The 16,907-nt window shown below is 39.1% G+C and overlaps 1 protein-coding gene across 2 annotated transcripts in view; it reads right to left on the reverse strand.

The window, feature by feature from the left end:
- The window catches only part of TAX1BP1 (Tax1 binding protein 1), a 93,533-nt gene that overhangs the window by 24,416 nt on the left and 52,210 nt on the right, over positions 1 to 16,907 (reverse strand). For both annotated transcript variants that reach the window (XM_090046668.1, XM_090046667.1), the window contains exons 7-14: positions 12,180 to 12,328; positions 11,969 to 12,059; positions 11,068 to 11,253; positions 7,150 to 7,377; positions 5,796 to 5,942; positions 3,695 to 3,788; positions 3,020 to 3,138; positions 1,830 to 1,955 (exon numbers count right to left, since the gene is read on the reverse strand). In XM_090046668.1, the coding sequence (XP_089902794.1) occupies positions 1,830 to 1,955; positions 3,020 to 3,138; positions 3,695 to 3,788; positions 5,796 to 5,942; positions 7,150 to 7,377; positions 11,068 to 11,253; positions 11,969 to 12,059; positions 12,180 to 12,328 (1,140 nt within the window). The remainder of the gene's footprint in view (positions 1 to 1,829; positions 1,956 to 3,019; positions 3,139 to 3,694; positions 3,789 to 5,795; positions 5,943 to 7,149; positions 7,378 to 11,067; positions 11,254 to 11,968; positions 12,060 to 12,179; positions 12,329 to 16,907) is intronic.

Raw genomic sequence — 16,907 nt, forward strand, 5'->3', positions numbered from 1 at the left:
AGTATGTAGTTTAAAATATCTAAACGTTGGTGGTCAAGTGATTCCTGGAAAAAGCCCTCACTTCTTGAATTCTGTCCTCCACTTGGTCCAACACAAAGAAAACCAACTTCCAAGCAAAGTGATGCTGGCTCCTAACGTGGGGATCTTTAAGACAAGGCTAGACAGTCATCTTGCTGGGGTTGTTTGACCTCAGTACTCTTTCCTGCCATGGCAGGAGGTCGGACTTGATGATCTGCTCAGGTCCCTTCTGACTCTAGTAACTATGAAACTATTAAGATCTACTGACCTTGATACAAGTGCCATTTTTTCCTCAATGTATTTTCCAGGGGAAGAATGAGTTTGGATGTAGGGGCCAGGTCCAGTGTTATTTGGGCAACGTTCTTTCATTTCTGTTGTTTAGGTTCAAAATTACATGTTTCTTATTATGGATGACCAGTGATACTTAAAGATATTTGAGATGATGTAATTCAGGGGTGGCCGAGCTGTGGTGCACTTGTCACACGCAACATGGGCAACCTCTGTGTGCGACACACAGGACAGCAGAAAAGCACAATGGCAGACAGGGCACGGAGCAGAAAGCAGAGCAGCAGACCAAGCAAGAAGTACAGGATGGGGAGTTTAAAGCAAAGCTGTGGACCGGAAAAGGGAAAGGGATCCAAGTGACACTAAGAGGGTATGGGGCTTAATTTGTGGCATACATGCCAAAAAGGCTGGCCCCCACTGGTATAATTTAAAAAGTAAAGCAAATAAAATCAATTGTCTCCCTGAAAAAAAAGTTATTCATTTCCAATTAACAGAAATAAATGTTTTCGCTCGATCTGAGCCTTCAAGAGGAAACAAGAAATAACCACACACCCCTCCATGTATTTTTTTTTAAATAAGAGCTCTTAAAATGGGGAAAACCAAACATCTTTGACTTCCAAGGCAGCGCTCATGCAATCTTTGTTATTCTACAACTTGCTTTAACACCATTCCATATTTTTAAAAGAAAAATCTGCTAAGTAAGTGTCAACTAGGAAAGCGTGCTCTTAGGAAATACTTAGATTTAGCCCATTTTCGGAAGCAGCAATACAGAGAAAGGTAGCACTGCTATTCAATGCGAGCCAACTGCACATTTAAGACTAGCTAGCTGACAAAAGGTATGACAATTTGCTGTTCAGAAATGCTTCATTTCTGATTCTTTCCACATGTTTATCCAACCAGCCATTTCAAAATAAATATTAACAACATGAATCATACAATGCCAAGATTAAGCTATGAGGCCTAGCCAAACCTAATCTGTCAGTTATGCTCAACTGTCTGATGATCTGAGACTAAGAAAATAACAGTTGAGATCCCCCAAATTAAATCCATTGTTAATACAAGAACAGCTATGAGCATGTCATAACTTAGAGAGGGACACACCTAAATTGGTTAAAAAATGCACTGAGTATGCATCATGAACTAGAAATACAGCATTACAAAGCTATATGAAAATTTTCAACATATATTCTATGCCCATCACTGTTACTGTGAATAAGAAGGATGCAGAACTACAACTACTTTTCATCCCAAAGTCATAATTTTGATGTCTATATGCCCAATATTATCAAGAGCTATCTCTTAACAACACATTTACAAGGTCTGCTTAGTCTTCTCATATATTGTACTTAAGTATTAAATAAGTTTGTTATTTCCAAAGTGCAAAAAGGATTTTCACTTTATAGCAACAATATATTTTGTGCTTTCCCCTATTTAAGATTGTATTTGTTATCAGAATTATAAATAACCTAGCTACTAGAGCACAGGGTACCATTCATCATTATAACAAACAATAGCCAATAATTTACTTTATACTGGTCCTCCACTGCAGCTAGTTGTAGCTTCATACTCTCGCTGATTTTCACTTGATCCTTCCATTTCAGTTCCAGTTTAGCCAGTTCATCAGCATAAACACTGCATTTCATCTTCTCATCCTGGAGTAGTATAAAGTTGTTCATGATAAATTGCTCAGTTTTACAAGCCCAGGGATTTTTTTTTAAACTTCCAAACCATGCTCAGTGCTTTCTAGGAAAAGAACACTGTCAAATGGCTTCTTAGTGATTTACCTAACCTAGTGAGCCTTTACCTAACTGGTAAGATTTGAAAAGGATAAGGGTATTGAAGATTTCAGAAATAAGGTTCAATTTTTATTTCCTTGAGTCTTCAACAATCTGCTCTTCCTCCTTCTGTTGATCTGTTCCTGCTGCTCTATTTAAAACACAATCCCACTTGTTCTTCAAATTACACTGCCAGGTGTCTTACCACCACAAAAAAAAAAAAATCTCACTCCAGAAAACTTTGCAGTCACTCAAAAGTGGTTTTCATCCAAAAGGACAAAGGCAAAGCTTCCTTTAAAGCAGGGGTCGGGCAACCCATGCTACACATAGCACAATAGCACAGGCAGCTACTGCATGTTCCATGTGTGCCCTGGATGCTCAGTAAAGGGAGGCACGGAAATGGAGCAGAATGCTCCATAGAGCCATCCACAAAAAGGTTAGCTACCACTACTTTAAAGCATCCATGCAACTCAGATCAGCAAAAGTTTGGAATATACCAGAACAAATGCCCTCCCCACAAAGGAAGTCACAAATGCAGTGGTAGAGCAGGTGTCACTTCATGGCACGCTGGCATGATACCCTTCTGACAGCAAGAAAAATGATGACAAGCTAAATGAGTTAATGACAATAGGCAACTATTCCTTCTAAAGACTGCACTGAAAGCTCCCAACCACGGGAGAAATTCAGCTTATAACTTTATTATTCTTGCTGTTCTGATACCTTACTTTAAAAGACTTAATGGATTACGCATAGTTAAGATACTGCGGCAGTGAGGTTCTATCATAAGAATATCTGCTTAGTGATCACTTTCTACTATAATCATGTTCTGTTGCATGAATGAACATTAAAGGAACACAGATGGGAAGCCAAGTACTTTTGTTTTTCAAATATATTCCCTGTAGTTACTTTTGTTTAACTTTCCAAAGTAGCCCTTCACTTACTGTCAACATTTGCTTGCATTTCTTATACTTCTCTGCTTTCTCAGCAATTTCTTTGCTCATTTCACGCACCTGCTCCTTTACAATGATCTCCGAAACTATATCAGATGAAGTGGGGCTAACTGCAAATATTGAAGAAAAAAATAAACAGGGATATTGATTCTTAGGTTTATAAATTAACGCTGCAATCCAAGGGTGACTAAAGGACTAACAGGTAAAATTATATCAATGGTCAATTTTGACAATGCGGCCCAGAAACAAATTTGCACATGCTGGACATATCACCCCATTTTTATCCAAGCAAAAGCACTCTCAGACCAGTTATATACTGTGCATAACTAAACTGTGCAATCTGTGTATAGCTAAACAAAATTCATCTTGACAATTAACATGACTAAACACCAGTTCACTGCTCAATCCTGTGAATGGTACATATGTATCTGAACTCATTTAAGTCAACTTAATGGGATTATTTGAGAGCAAGCATTTGCAACTACAGGTTCATAAACCAGCATTCATATGTCTAATCAGTGTCTTCTGCTTTCTTTAAATTAACAGAAACACTAACACCTAGTTCATACCTGCAAGAAATCTCTTAGGAGATTACATTACAAATAATACCTTTTTTTTAAAGCCAATATGAATAGAAATGACAAAAAAAGTTTAAGTTGTTGATACCTGGAGATGTGGGCAAGTTTTTATCTTTAATGACGGCAGTAGCTGTCTCACTGTTTGACGAATCTGTCACTTTCTGATGGTTCCCTGCAATTTTCTTCATAAAAAGAAATTTTTTTGGTATTTTATTAAAGGAAATTTTCAAATCAGTAATATATTGCAAACTGCTTTAATAATTATGCTACTGTTCAAAACACTATATGCTATAATTTAACTTAGTTTCCTGTTTTTCTAGGGGGTGGAAAACTATATATTAGCAATCATTGTGGGATGGGATGAGATGTGAAAGGAAGGGGAAAAAAGGAAGAGAAGGGGAAGAAGGAAAGCAAGCAATTTATTTCTAGCAGTATTTTTGTTACCAAGAATGGACTTGATATAGTTGCTGGCAACAAAGAAATACAAGAATTAAGAAAATACACCTTGAATTAGTCACGCTACAATTAACACTCTGAAGTCTGATATATGTTTAGATTATGACATTATACACAACACTGCCATATTTCAAAGAAAAAGTCTTGAAAACACAGCAATTATAAAAGTTAACTTGTAACTATATTCAAAGCTATTACAGCGCTCTTTCATTCTAGAAAATCAGAATGATTTGTTATGCTTGAAACAAGGAGATTTAAATGTAATAGTTCCCTTGAAACTTAAATTTACATTACTAGCTATTGAAACATCACTAAAAGAAAGATCTCTGAAACTATAATTCACATTAAAAAAAGACAGTTGGGCTGGCAGCATGCAAGATATAGATCATATACTGTCACCACAAATTGATGACAGGCATATGATTAGACAACAACCACAGACCTCATGAGTTAACATCTCATTTACCATTAACCTTCTGGATGATAAGCAGGGATCCAAGCTTTCTGTTTCCCATCTGGCTGGCTGGCAGGGAGGGGGAGCTCACACACTATGGCTGCCACCACACTGCCGCTGCTGCCCTGTGACTGGCCACATAGCTCTACAAGCAAGTAGCGGCACAGGGTAGTGGTGGCCGCCACGTGCAAGCCCCCACCACTGGCTGGCTGGCACGCAGCCGCCACCAGCCCCCGCTGGCTCCACAGGCAAGTGGCAGTGCAGGGTGGTGGCGGATGGGTGCCTGCCAGCTGGTGGGGAAGGGGCTTGCAGACAACGGCCACCATCACCCTGCGCCACGACTTGCCTATGGAGCCGTGCGGCCAGCTGAGGGAAGGTAGTGTGGGGCACAGAGGCAAACGCTGTGTGCAAACTTCCCCAGCCAACCGGCTAGCATATGTGCAGCCTGTAGAGGGACACCCCTGCCCTCGCCCCACAAGCCCTGTTCCTGGAAGCAGGCACAGGGAGATGCTTCCTGCCCTGCTTCTCAATCTGCACCTCCCCACCCCATCCCTTTCCCCCACCCGTTCCCTATACACACACTTACCTGCTGGGGTGGGCGAGTGTCAGTGTCTGTGTCTGCATGTCTGTTCCTGCATGTGAGGGGTGGAGGGGGGAGTAAGACGCACCAGCAAGGCTGAGGAGGCTGGGTGGCGGAGAGCAAGGGGCACCAGCAGCACCAGGTGGGGCTGTGGGTGGCCTTTAGTTTTAATCACAAATTTTGGGGCTTATCAGAGAATTCACTTTTTGAATCAGAGAATCTGTGATCTTTAATCAGGAAAACCAGGATCCATGACAAGGCAGGGTCAACAGGAAGTTGCAAAGCTAAATAAAAGGAGCAGTAGGAAAAATAGATGCAGATACCTTATTTTAAACCTTGTTCTGCACCCTTTATAATTCCCTGAAAGTTCTTCTCCTCTCCCGTGCCTCCCCTCCCAGGAGTTGAATACAAGGAAGAAACACACACTATAAGGGTTTTTAATTTATTTTACAGCCTAGAAGAAAAAGGGAACTGAGACAGGGATCTCTGCCTTTAGTAGCATTATACATACACAAAATCTAGGACCCCATGCTCATCGTCAAGTATAATAGATGTAAATGGACACCAAGGAAAATGCTGAATTTAGAATACTATTATCACAGTGTTCTAATTATTTTAAATGCACTATTCTTTACAAACAAGCAAACCAAATAAACATTGAAAGTTCACAAATGGCAATGACTCCTCAGTTTTACTTACTATCTGCTCTGTAAGTTTATTCACTTGTTTCTGGAGCTTTTGACATTCTTTGAATTTTTCCTTGTAATGATCAGCAGCCATCTGTAGGCGAAGTTTCAGATCCTCAACCTCTCTGCGCAGTTCTTGCTCTACTGTGTTTGAAGTTTCCTTTAAAAAAAAAAAAAAAAGGAAGCAAAGGGAAAAAAAAACCCTCAGAAGTATATATATTTTTCAAATAAATATTGTAAAATGCTTTTCAGACTGTTATAACAAAGACAAAGAGCTTTGGACTGAGGTAAGAATAAGAACCTTTTTTTTTTTTTTTTTTTTTTTTAAATGGCAAGGATATATTGATGTACATAAAGATGCAGTTTGCACAAGAGAAGATGAAGCCAGAGCTGAGAGGTTGTGGAGGCTGCAGAAGAAATGTATGACTGATACAGGAAGTAGCTAACCCAGCTTTAGCAGCACCGGCACTTCTTAACTAGTCAGCTATGGACAAATTGTGGCTCCCTTTTGCTGACTGAGTCACTTACTGGATCTATTCAGGGAAAGTCTGGCCTATGATGTTTCTTCAGAATCTTTTTTGAAGTTAGATTTTTAGAACAACAAAAACATTTACTAATATGCTTTCCCACTAAAGAATTTTTGAGCATCTGAAGTTGAGGCATGCTGTTTTTGCTACCTTTTGAAAATTCATTTTTTCCCCCAAAACTAGCACATAAGTGTAATACTCTTTTCCGGAGTAAAGTAATCTGAGACAGGAGTAGTCACAAGGAGTCTGATCCAAAACTCAAAGTCAATGAAAGTCCTTCTGTTTTCTTTGGTGTGTTTTAGAACAAACCTCATGTAAACAACATACCCTTGAAACTCTTGATTATACAAACATATATTAAATAAACACACACGCATACACACATGCAAAAAGCTCAAAAAAGGTATTTGTACCCAAAATTCTGAATTATTCATGAAAAAGCTTATGCTTTTCATCCAGTAAGGAGTGAATCTTAAAGAAAACAAATCCAGTAGCCTCCATCTTGTTTGCAGTAATTTAGAATAACCTATTTTCCCCACTGTTCACACTAGTTGAAAACAGGTAATCCAATCCAAAGTAATCTACATAACCCACAACTCTACTCGTTTGTTAAGAATAATTTCTGGGAAAAAAACTGAATCTCAAAATAAAAAGTAATATAGAACATTCTTCTCAATTATAAACCCCCTAAAACAATGTATATGTTTTGAATTAAAGATAATATATTTAATGGCAAGACAAAATTCTTATTACTGATTATCTAAGGAAAAAAAGGCGGGTTCCATGCAAAACTGGCCAAATTTGATGGAAAAAATAAATAAATAAATAAATAAATCATACCTGCTCATTTTTCAAAAGAGTGATTTTTTTAAGTTCATCTGCAGTATCAGCAAGCTGCTGCTTCAATTTTTCACTTTCCAGGCGAGCACAGTGAAGATCAGCCATGGTCTTGTCGCGAACATTTACTGCATCACTCAACTCTTTTGACTTTAAGGCAGCTTCCTGCCTGCTACCTTGAATTTCATCTTCAGCTTTCCGGAGCTGTTCCTTTAAAATGCTTACATCCTCCTGGGGGAAGAGGGGGAAAAAAAAACCACAGAAAAAAACCCAAAACAAACTCTGAGTTTAATTACTTAAATAAAGACTGAAGTGTGTCTTCACATCTGAAGATTTGAAAGAAGTAATTTTCCCTTGTACCTATAGACATTAAGAGCATTTGTCTGCTCTGATGTGCCAGAGATCAATTAATCGAGTCTGCTCTCCATGCGAGCTAATGCACCCAGCACTGTGTTGCATACACATTTGTATAAATGGCGAAATGCCATGAGAAAGTGGCTGTGGTGTGCTTTTCCACCAAAACACCTACAATGCATTTTAGTTAAAAAGCACACTGCTGCCATTTTCTACGCACTGATGCACATTTGACCATTTATATAAATATGCACTACAGCGCCTGGCACTTCTAAAAGCACCCGACACCACAGCGAAAACATGTATATAAGCACCCTAAGGCTAGGGACGAAAGTTCCACGTAAACCTGTTTAAGTGATCAAAAACTGGTTTAAACCTGTAACAGAACATAAGTGCTGAGGGCAGATGTAGAGGGACTAGCCTGGGCTGGGCCCTGCCCAGGAAGATGAGGCTTGTGCTGAGGGCGTGGGGGCTGTGCAGCCAGACTGCAGCTGCCACCATGCCCCCTATTTTCTGCAGCACTTTGTGGCTGCAGCTGCACCCAAACTGTGGGCTAGCTGGGCCCAGGTGGGCTGTCCTGCCCCTGCCGCGCTGCTCTGGGTGGGCAGGGGGAAGCTTCAGCCCCACAGCTTCTGCCCAGCTCATAAGGCTCTGGCTCCAGCTTCTGGATGCCTTCTACCAGTTCCATCCATGGGTGGAGCAGGTGGAAGGCAGCCAGAGCTGGAGCCAGAGCTACATGTGCTGAGCTGAAGCTACCACCCACCACGCGCAGGACCAGAAGCCGCAGCTGGAGGTGAGGGGAGCAGAACAGCTCCACCCTGCCAGCTTCCCCTCTTCTCCAGCAGCTCCTACCCCTCCCACTCCTGCCCATGCTGCATCGCTCCAGGCAGCAGAAGTGAGGAAGGGCAGGGGGAGCTGCAGGAGCAGAGGGGAAAGCTGGACAGACCAGGTGCTGTTCCTTCCCTGAGACAGGGGAATTTATTCCCCACTTCACTTTAGGCACTGCTCATGCCAGTGTCTGGCACTGGGGACAAGTTGGCCAGGGCTGCTTCCCCACCTCCCCCTCCAGGCACATCCTTGCTGGCAGCCCTACAGGCCAGGGCAGTGGGTTTAAACCCCTCTGCAATCATACTTAGCAGTCTGCCAGAGCATGGCCACACCCCCCAGGTCAGCTTCCCTCCAGCCTTGCGGCTGCTGAGGAAGGGAAGGGAAGGGAAGGGAGGGCTGCTCTAACACCCACCCCCTCCCCAGCTTCTAGCCCAAGCCACTGCAGGCAGGTTAGACCAACCTACAAAGACTGAATCAATTTAGGCTCCGGCTTTTTGAACGTCTGTCCCAAGCCTAAGGTAACTGTCTTGTAAGTTGTCTTGTCTTTATTCTCTCAATAAATTTTGATTGAAAATGGTAAACAAATGAGTTAACAGTATAATATAATCTTTGTTCCAAAATCTAAGTTTCAGAAACTTATTACTACTCTGCACATTGCTATTTCGGTGCATTTCCAGCTGATTCTATTTTAAACCCAATTAACATAACTCAATTTCAACATCTTTGCTCTCAATTAACACCACAATGTCAGAAGTAGAGATGCCTCTTTATTTTTAAAACGGAATGTGTGTGTATCAAAGATTTTATAAAATAGCAAATAGATGAAATCCTCACTCTGGCTGTAGCTTTAAACATCACAAAAAGGAGTGGAAAGTTGTTGGGGTTTTTTTGTTTTTTGTTTTTTTTAAGAGAGGCATAAAAGCTCCATATCCGGATGCGATTCTCTTCCTAAAGACACAAAGTAAGATGGCAGTGGACTGTCTTAACTGAGTCTAGACAAACTGAAGTGCATGTAGCCTGCTATTCTCAAATGCATTTTTCTGAAGTCTCCAAGAGATTATATGGACTTTCTTTTAGACTGACTGTGCTTGGATTTCTGCACATGCAAATGAATACATGGTTACTGACCCTTTACCTCTGTGACAGAAGATATTATTAAATCAGATAAATCTCCGTATATATCTGTGATTTACAGCAGACAGTAACATAGCAGACAAAGTGTTAGGGATCTTCCAGGATATGACATTATTTGTTAAATTAGTGGCAGATGTTACAATACAACACAATTAACCTATTCATTGCACCATAAATAGTACTCCTGCTACACATCCAGGGAATCAGTGGCATGACAAAATGGAAAAATCAAACAGTAATATTCCACAAAACAGGTAACAATTTTGTGGCTGGTTTCCATCACTTCTTAAATAAAATGTATAGCAGGGTAATCTCACCATTCAGCCTGATGTTGGCTGCACAGGGGGCTTAGCTGACAGGTCCCCCTGCCTCAGCAGACTGATAGCCTTGTGCTACAGGCCTGATTGGGACTGGACCCCAGTGTTTTCAGGGTGCCAGGTGGAGGAGAGCCCATCAGCTGATTGTCAGTCCCAGCCCTGGGACCACACTGGGTCATGCCAGGCTGCAGGCACCCAGTTTTTAACTTACTAGTGCAGGGGAATCATGATCTTAAGTTCCCATTGCATTAGCAATTAATGATGGTGTGACTGGATCTCATCCCTGATCCCAAAACAGCATGTCCTGTCATGCACATGTGGCACAGCAGGAGGTGCACTTGTTGGGAACAAATCCCAACACATCAAATGAATGTGTCATAGGGCCCCTTATGGTTAACACTTGATCCTGCATTGGAAAACACTTTTTTTTTTTTTTTTTTTAAAGATAATATACACATTAGTTGTCTAACAACAGATTCACCAGCATAGCATTTAGGGGAATGTAACTAGAAATACCCAAATCTAATTTAGGCTGGAAAGACAAGGCAACATACTTTCCCATTTTCCCATCTTGCTATTTTCTTTGTACACATCATTACTTCTCCACTTTCACTGAATTTCATGCACACAATCCTCATTGACTGTACTGAATTTTCTCAAGACTGCATCATTCTTCTCTTTGAGGAAATTGTTAATCTGCTGACTGCTCTCAAAGTTCATTCTCTTAAATAAATCTTGTGAACAATACTCTTATTCCCTCTGACCTTTCTTCTAATTTTGTACTCCCTCACCTTTTACACTACTGTAAACTCCAAACAGTGCATTCTTATTGTTCCTTCTGCACCTCTTTTGATGCACCCCCACCTCTTCTTCCCCCATACGCTATAAAGTCCCAACAGGATTATGTCTTTGGTTCCCTTCTCTTCCACTTTCTTTATAGATCTTCACTAAGACAGCCACAACTTCTTTTGCTATCCTGACAATTGAAACATTTTCTCCCAATGCCACATCCCTTCATTTCACCCTACATTTCTGCCTGTCTCCAGGATCACCTGCAAACTATTTCTCTACCTATTCAAACTCAGAAAATTAGTTTTGTGTTAGCCGTGCTATCTAAACTTTCTCCAGTTTCTCATTTATATTAAGAATATCATTATCAGGCCTTCTTCCTCCCCACCATCTTCTTCACCACCCTCACCTTTGCCAAATGCATGCAACTTTACATTAATAATACTTTCAGCTTCAAGGAATACTTTTAAATTGTGCCAATCATACCAGCAGCACCTACCTTGCTCGTTGACGAAAGCAAGAATGTTTTTTTCGTATTTTCTTTTTCAGCCACACACATCTGTAGTTTGCCAACCTCTTCTTTGTAATAGGATATCAAGTTTTCTTTATTTGCATCCAAATTCTTTAATACCTGGATCTCTTTTACTAGCTTGGTGTTTTCTATTTCTGTATTCTTCAAGTGTATCTGTAATGATTCTCAAAAATGTAAATTCTCCTTCCAACTATAAACACAAGAATTCTTAGCACAAGTTTTGCTATACTATGAAAAGTTAAGTCTTTTAAGAGAAGATCAAAACATCAACATTTTTATAATTTCAACACTCACTTGAGGATTTCTGGATAGGACAAAAAAATGAACAAAAGAAAACTACAACAAAAAATTACACCATGCCCAAAAGTAACAACACTGCAATAACAGTACTCAGTTCCAGAGACAACAGAGTCTACAAAAAAAATACTAAAGCTGTTCCTGAAGATGTAAACATGTAGTAGCTAGTATATGCTCTGGTTACTTGCAAAGGGATCAATGTCCCTGTGAAACATCTCAATGCCTGGAAGGGACATTTTCATCACTGCTTTATCATGGTCCCTTATCAGGTGCTGTGTTATACAATAAAAAAGTGTCTGTCTGGCATCACTTAATTTTAATTCATCAGGAGTATATTTAAATAGAACAGTTAGTGATTGGCCTCCTCCTACAGACCTTTCAGTAAACTTCAGGCATTTTCTGATTGCTTTCCACACATCTTTATCTAGAACATTTTTTAAGACAGTTAAAAGATGTTCACAAAAAGAGACTGTTTCCTGACACATTTAATTTATCACAGTTCTTTAAATTGGCATTGGACTTATTTTTACCTGCCTAGCTTCAAGACATGCAGTTGGGAAGCATATGTTACCTTATAAAGCTCCTTCTCATCTTTTTCTGTCTTTAACTGACATTCAAGTTGTTCTTTCTCAAGGACTAATTTCTTCAGCTTGTCTTTCCAACTAAGGAATGGATCAATTGGAAGATATTAATAAATACAGAACATACATATCTTCCTAATTTACATGGATAAATATAAAAATAAAATTAAAACAAAACATAACATTCAGAAAGTCAAATACCTGTCTAACTCTGTTTCTTTTTCAATTGCTTTTTGAGTAACAGTCACAAGATCTTCTTCCAGTTGGAGAACCTTTGAAGTGGTTTCATCATTTTTTTTCTTTAGCTCTTCATTTTCAGTTTTCAAAGTTTCTGATGCTTGAATATTACCCTTTAAAAATGTATATAATAATTTGTATAGGGATTTAATTCTTCTATGCTTTTTAAAAAGTATCTTCTTCATTGCACTTATGAATTTATTTTAAAGTTAAGGTTTTCAGTTCTGAATACTTTATAATAAAACAATACTATTTAGTGCATTTTTAAACAGTTTAAACTGAGCAGGCTCGATTTACTTTCACACTCTAGCATACCTGCGAATAAAAAAATAATTAGGGTATAAACAGAATGTTTTTTGTTGTTTTACATTTCTCCAGCTCTTGATATTTTAAAAGCTGTATGTATAGTTCTAAAAGGGTAAGGTACTTACAAAAACAAATAACAACAAGAACAGCTTTAAGGACTTGTGTAAACTGGAGGAGAATCTCTCACATCACTAAGTATCTCACTAGGGAGAAAAATTACTTAGGAGTGTTCTGAGGAAATAGTTACATATAAGAGGATAAAACAGAACAGTACTCACACTGAATAAGCTGCACTGGTATAGAGATAGGACAGATGCATCTAGTTAGTCTTTTCAATGTCTTTTTTTTTTTCTTATAGAACTGCACACAATTGTATGTATATTAACAGCTCTGAGGTTAAGAGATGTACTTTTATATACAAAGCCATAACACTAAGTACAGATTTAGTTACAGAAAAAGCAAACTTATTAGATCACCTTAATTCAAGGTATTGTTTTTGTTTTAATAATCTAACATTAGAAGGTAAATTTAATTCTTGCACTGCTTGAAAGATTACCCAGATTAAACATAAAATGAGCAAAAATCAGAGTAAAATGTTTTTAGGTAGAAAGATTTATTTCTAGGCCAAGTGGAGTATAGTCATAGAAATAAAGTTAAAAAAAAAAGAACACACAATATTAATGCCTGATATTCTCCAATACATATTTCGTTACATTCATGCAGTTTTACGTAAAATCCTTCCAGGCATGTCCAATTTTCATAATCTCGACATATTCCTTCTACAAGATTATTCACCACAATTTATAAAGACAAAGTCAGATACACATACACTTTAAACTAGTGGTGGTGAGCCTTGAAGGCTGACGTGCCAAAAGTTAAGCTGCACTCCATCCTTGAGTGTCACTCTAATCCCCACACCTGAGAGAGGCATCTGACAGAATTTGCACCCTGAGACACCAGAGGCAAGGGGGGCTGAAGCCTCCAGCTAGGAAGAACAAAGCAGGACCAGGATGCTGTTCCAAGAAACGTATTACCCAAGAGCCATCTTAACCCTTTTCTGGTCCTGCAACTGTGGCAGTTTTATACAGTAAGCAAGGATCCAAAGCCTGGAGTGAGACAGTGGCTGCAGGGCCAGGGAATTATCTTGGATCTTGATGGCAATATACATACCCAACACCTCCTTTTGCAGCAGCTGCAACTCCACTCCACACAGTTAAAGTCTCAAGCCCCTCTGCTTCCATTCTGGCGCTTTCCTTTGCTGAGCACCCAGTGCTTGCATGCTGCATACAACGCTTGTAGCACACATGCTGCAGAGTGGCCACCCCTGTTCTAAGTCATCCATCTATTAATGTGCTGAGCACAGTACGACGTTAAATGACTGAAGCAATACCTGCTGTGGGTCTCACTACTGAGAGCAGGGAAAAAACATGGAAGTGTCTAAGAGCACAAGAGGCATCAGAAAGTAGCTCCCCATATCTATTACATCATACACCAGAGCTCAACAGATTTCACAGATCAGGTATGGATATTTTGATATATTTGTTTTTCAGCAGTCAGTATTACATCGGCACAGATCTTGTACAATGGTGCATTCAAAGTGAGCCAATCACCAAATATTTGAAAAATGAAGAATGAAAACAGGGTAGTGCCCAGGCACTGCCATAAAGCTTCACAGCAAGGAAAATCCATGAGCACTTGGTAACAACACTGAAGGATGATGTCTTTTATACCACAGTAAAAACAGGAAGCCATTTCCTCATCAAGCCTATTTGCCAGATGGGATCCCTTCAAGACTCATCTGGTCCTAAAATGGAAAGTAGACACTTGTAGAAAGAGTTTCGGTGATGATAATGAAGTGACTGCAGCAATCAAGACAGTCCTGAACACAGAGGACAAAGACTTCTAAAAGATAAGCTTAGCCAAGGTGTAGCTGCACTGTTATCAAGTGCATCAACCAGAATTGTAACAACGCAGTCAGACACCCAGGGAAGCTGCCACACAGCAACTGTGAGGCTGTAGGAGCAGCTGTGTCCTTGCCCTCCCCCTCAACTGCAACACGGATGTTACCCTTGTCTCCCCACTAGTTGCATCACTCATATCAAACTCAGAAGGCTGTAGCAAAAAAAAGAGAAATCAGAGTAAAAAACCTTCTGCATACTCCCCCAGAGTGAAAATGAAGTAAAGTGAGACAGTTTTATATGGTTACTGCTTCCCTTTCAAAATTCAGTTGCGCTCAGCTTCATAGACAATTTTGTAAGCAGCATGAACCTAAGTGTTAAAAGGGCAGAGATAAACTAACCATTACAGCAAGACCTACATGCAGTATTTATGTACACATGGGCATAATTCTCCTCCTCCTGCCTTAAAGTACGAAGATTAAAGTACGAGTCCATCAACTCAATTTTGGGCTTAATGTCCTCAGTCAACAAAAGTGTATTGTTGCGTTAGGAGAAATATATTAGCCAGAGTTCATGGAGAATCAGTGTTGGCTAAATTCCAAGTTAACTAACTACGTTTTAAGTACAATAAAATATAATGAGGACTGCTTTTACTCATTAATTGTCAAAAATCTGCTGTGAGCAAATGCAATTAAACTTTACTTTTACAAGCAACTAGCAGAGTTTTAAGCATTATGATTTTTTTCATGGGGGATGCAAGGGTGGCAAATATATTTGATGTCTAAGTTGTTTCCTGATGACCACAATATTTCACCAAATACTGTTTAAATTTCCGTGGTCTGTCGAGCTTAATTTAAACAAATGGAACAACTCCATTGGACAGTTCTAAGATGCTTTAAACTCTTAACAATCTCCAGTATTTGTGGTTTAAAAAAAAAAACACACTGCACTAAGTATTTTTTTAAATAATTAGGAATGCATTATTAGGTGAAAACTAGTTTTGGAGAAAAAAAAAAAACAATGAATAATGCAGAAGCTTCCACACGTTTTCTCAAATGTGGTTTTTTGGGGGGAGGGGGTTTTTTGAAGAGCAATGAATTTCTTGTGGCTATTACACCAAAGGGTATGTCATTTTGAAGGTAGCATATTTTAATTAAAAATAAGTTTGTTGAGTAAACTTATTATATACCTAGCAGCAACACCACATATTACAGCTGCTTGCCTTTCCCTTGGTTAGTGGAAACTAAGTGAGATCATAACTATTTGCCAAAACTATTTGGAAAGTCTGGTACAGTGGAGCCCATGTCAATGCATGCTTGTTTTTCCCCCTCTTCTCCCCCTGCCCCCAATATAACACTTTGCATCCCTGCTGTAATTCTGTTTCCTTCATCCAGAACTTAAAACTAACCATTATGTATACCAAAGTGTACAAAGAACTAAAGTGGGTTGTTAGAATTAAAAGAATTAATAGCCTGATATCAAGTGCAAAAAAAGTCTGTAGAGAAAACATCTTAAATAATGCCCATCAGGGCTGAGATGGAAGGAGAAAAAATGCTCAACAATCTACTGTTAGTTTGCTGAACTGAAAAAGCATTACAACTGGTGCTGTTAAGCCAGTCATTCTAAAAAGGGGCAAGGTATTAAAATGTAAAGGTTCCACACTGAACAGACTCTCACCCAATAAACTTGTTTAGAAATAGAAAGTCTACAGTTTGGGGAGAGGAAGAAGTATTTAACTTTAAAAAGGATCTGTTATTCTACAGCATCTTTAGCAACCCAATTTAGATACACCATACCTAGTCCAATATACTATGTAGGAAAATATATCTGTAATTAAAGAGCAATATGTATTACTTCAATTACAAATAAGAAAGTACATTATTAGAACTTTTTAAACCAACAGATAAGTGCACAGACATTTGTTCTCTATAGCATTCCATATTAATAGCCAGTTAAGCACAGTAGTTACCATGCATCCAATAAATGCAGATCCAACATGAGAAAGTACTTTCAAACACTCAACTGAAGGGATAACAAAAAACTCAGATACAAAGCTACCAAAAATCTAGCTAAAATCAAAGACGACAAAAATTTAAAGATGACTAACACACACCCTCAAGTTAATTTTCCCTATGATCTCAGGAGTGCATGAACTGTTGGCTTTAAAATGGTGGAGAGATGTACCAATTCTGCTCATAATCATGTCAAGTTCCCATGTGTCTGCAAAAAAGGGCAGCTGAACAGGGAAGAAGTCAACAATGGAATATAGTGGGAAGAATGAATGAATAAAGATTTTGGCTATTTTTTTTAATTCAATGGTATTTTTAAAGCAAGAATACTAAAGCCTCTCACCTTGTATACATATTAACTGTTCTCTCCATCTGTGACTATGAAGAATGGGGGGGAGTTATTTCAGTTTTGGAAAGGCAGCGTTACTGCTCACTGTTAGGAATACATATGTCTATCACCTCAAATGCAACTTTAGGCC

Source organism: Crocodylus siamensis, chromosome 5 (assembly GCF_052110815.1).
Source record: "Crocodylus siamensis isolate JL-2025a chromosome 5, ASM5211081v1, whole genome shotgun sequence".
In the NCBI taxonomy this organism is placed as follows: Eukaryota; Metazoa; Chordata; order Crocodylia; family Crocodylidae; genus Crocodylus; species Crocodylus siamensis.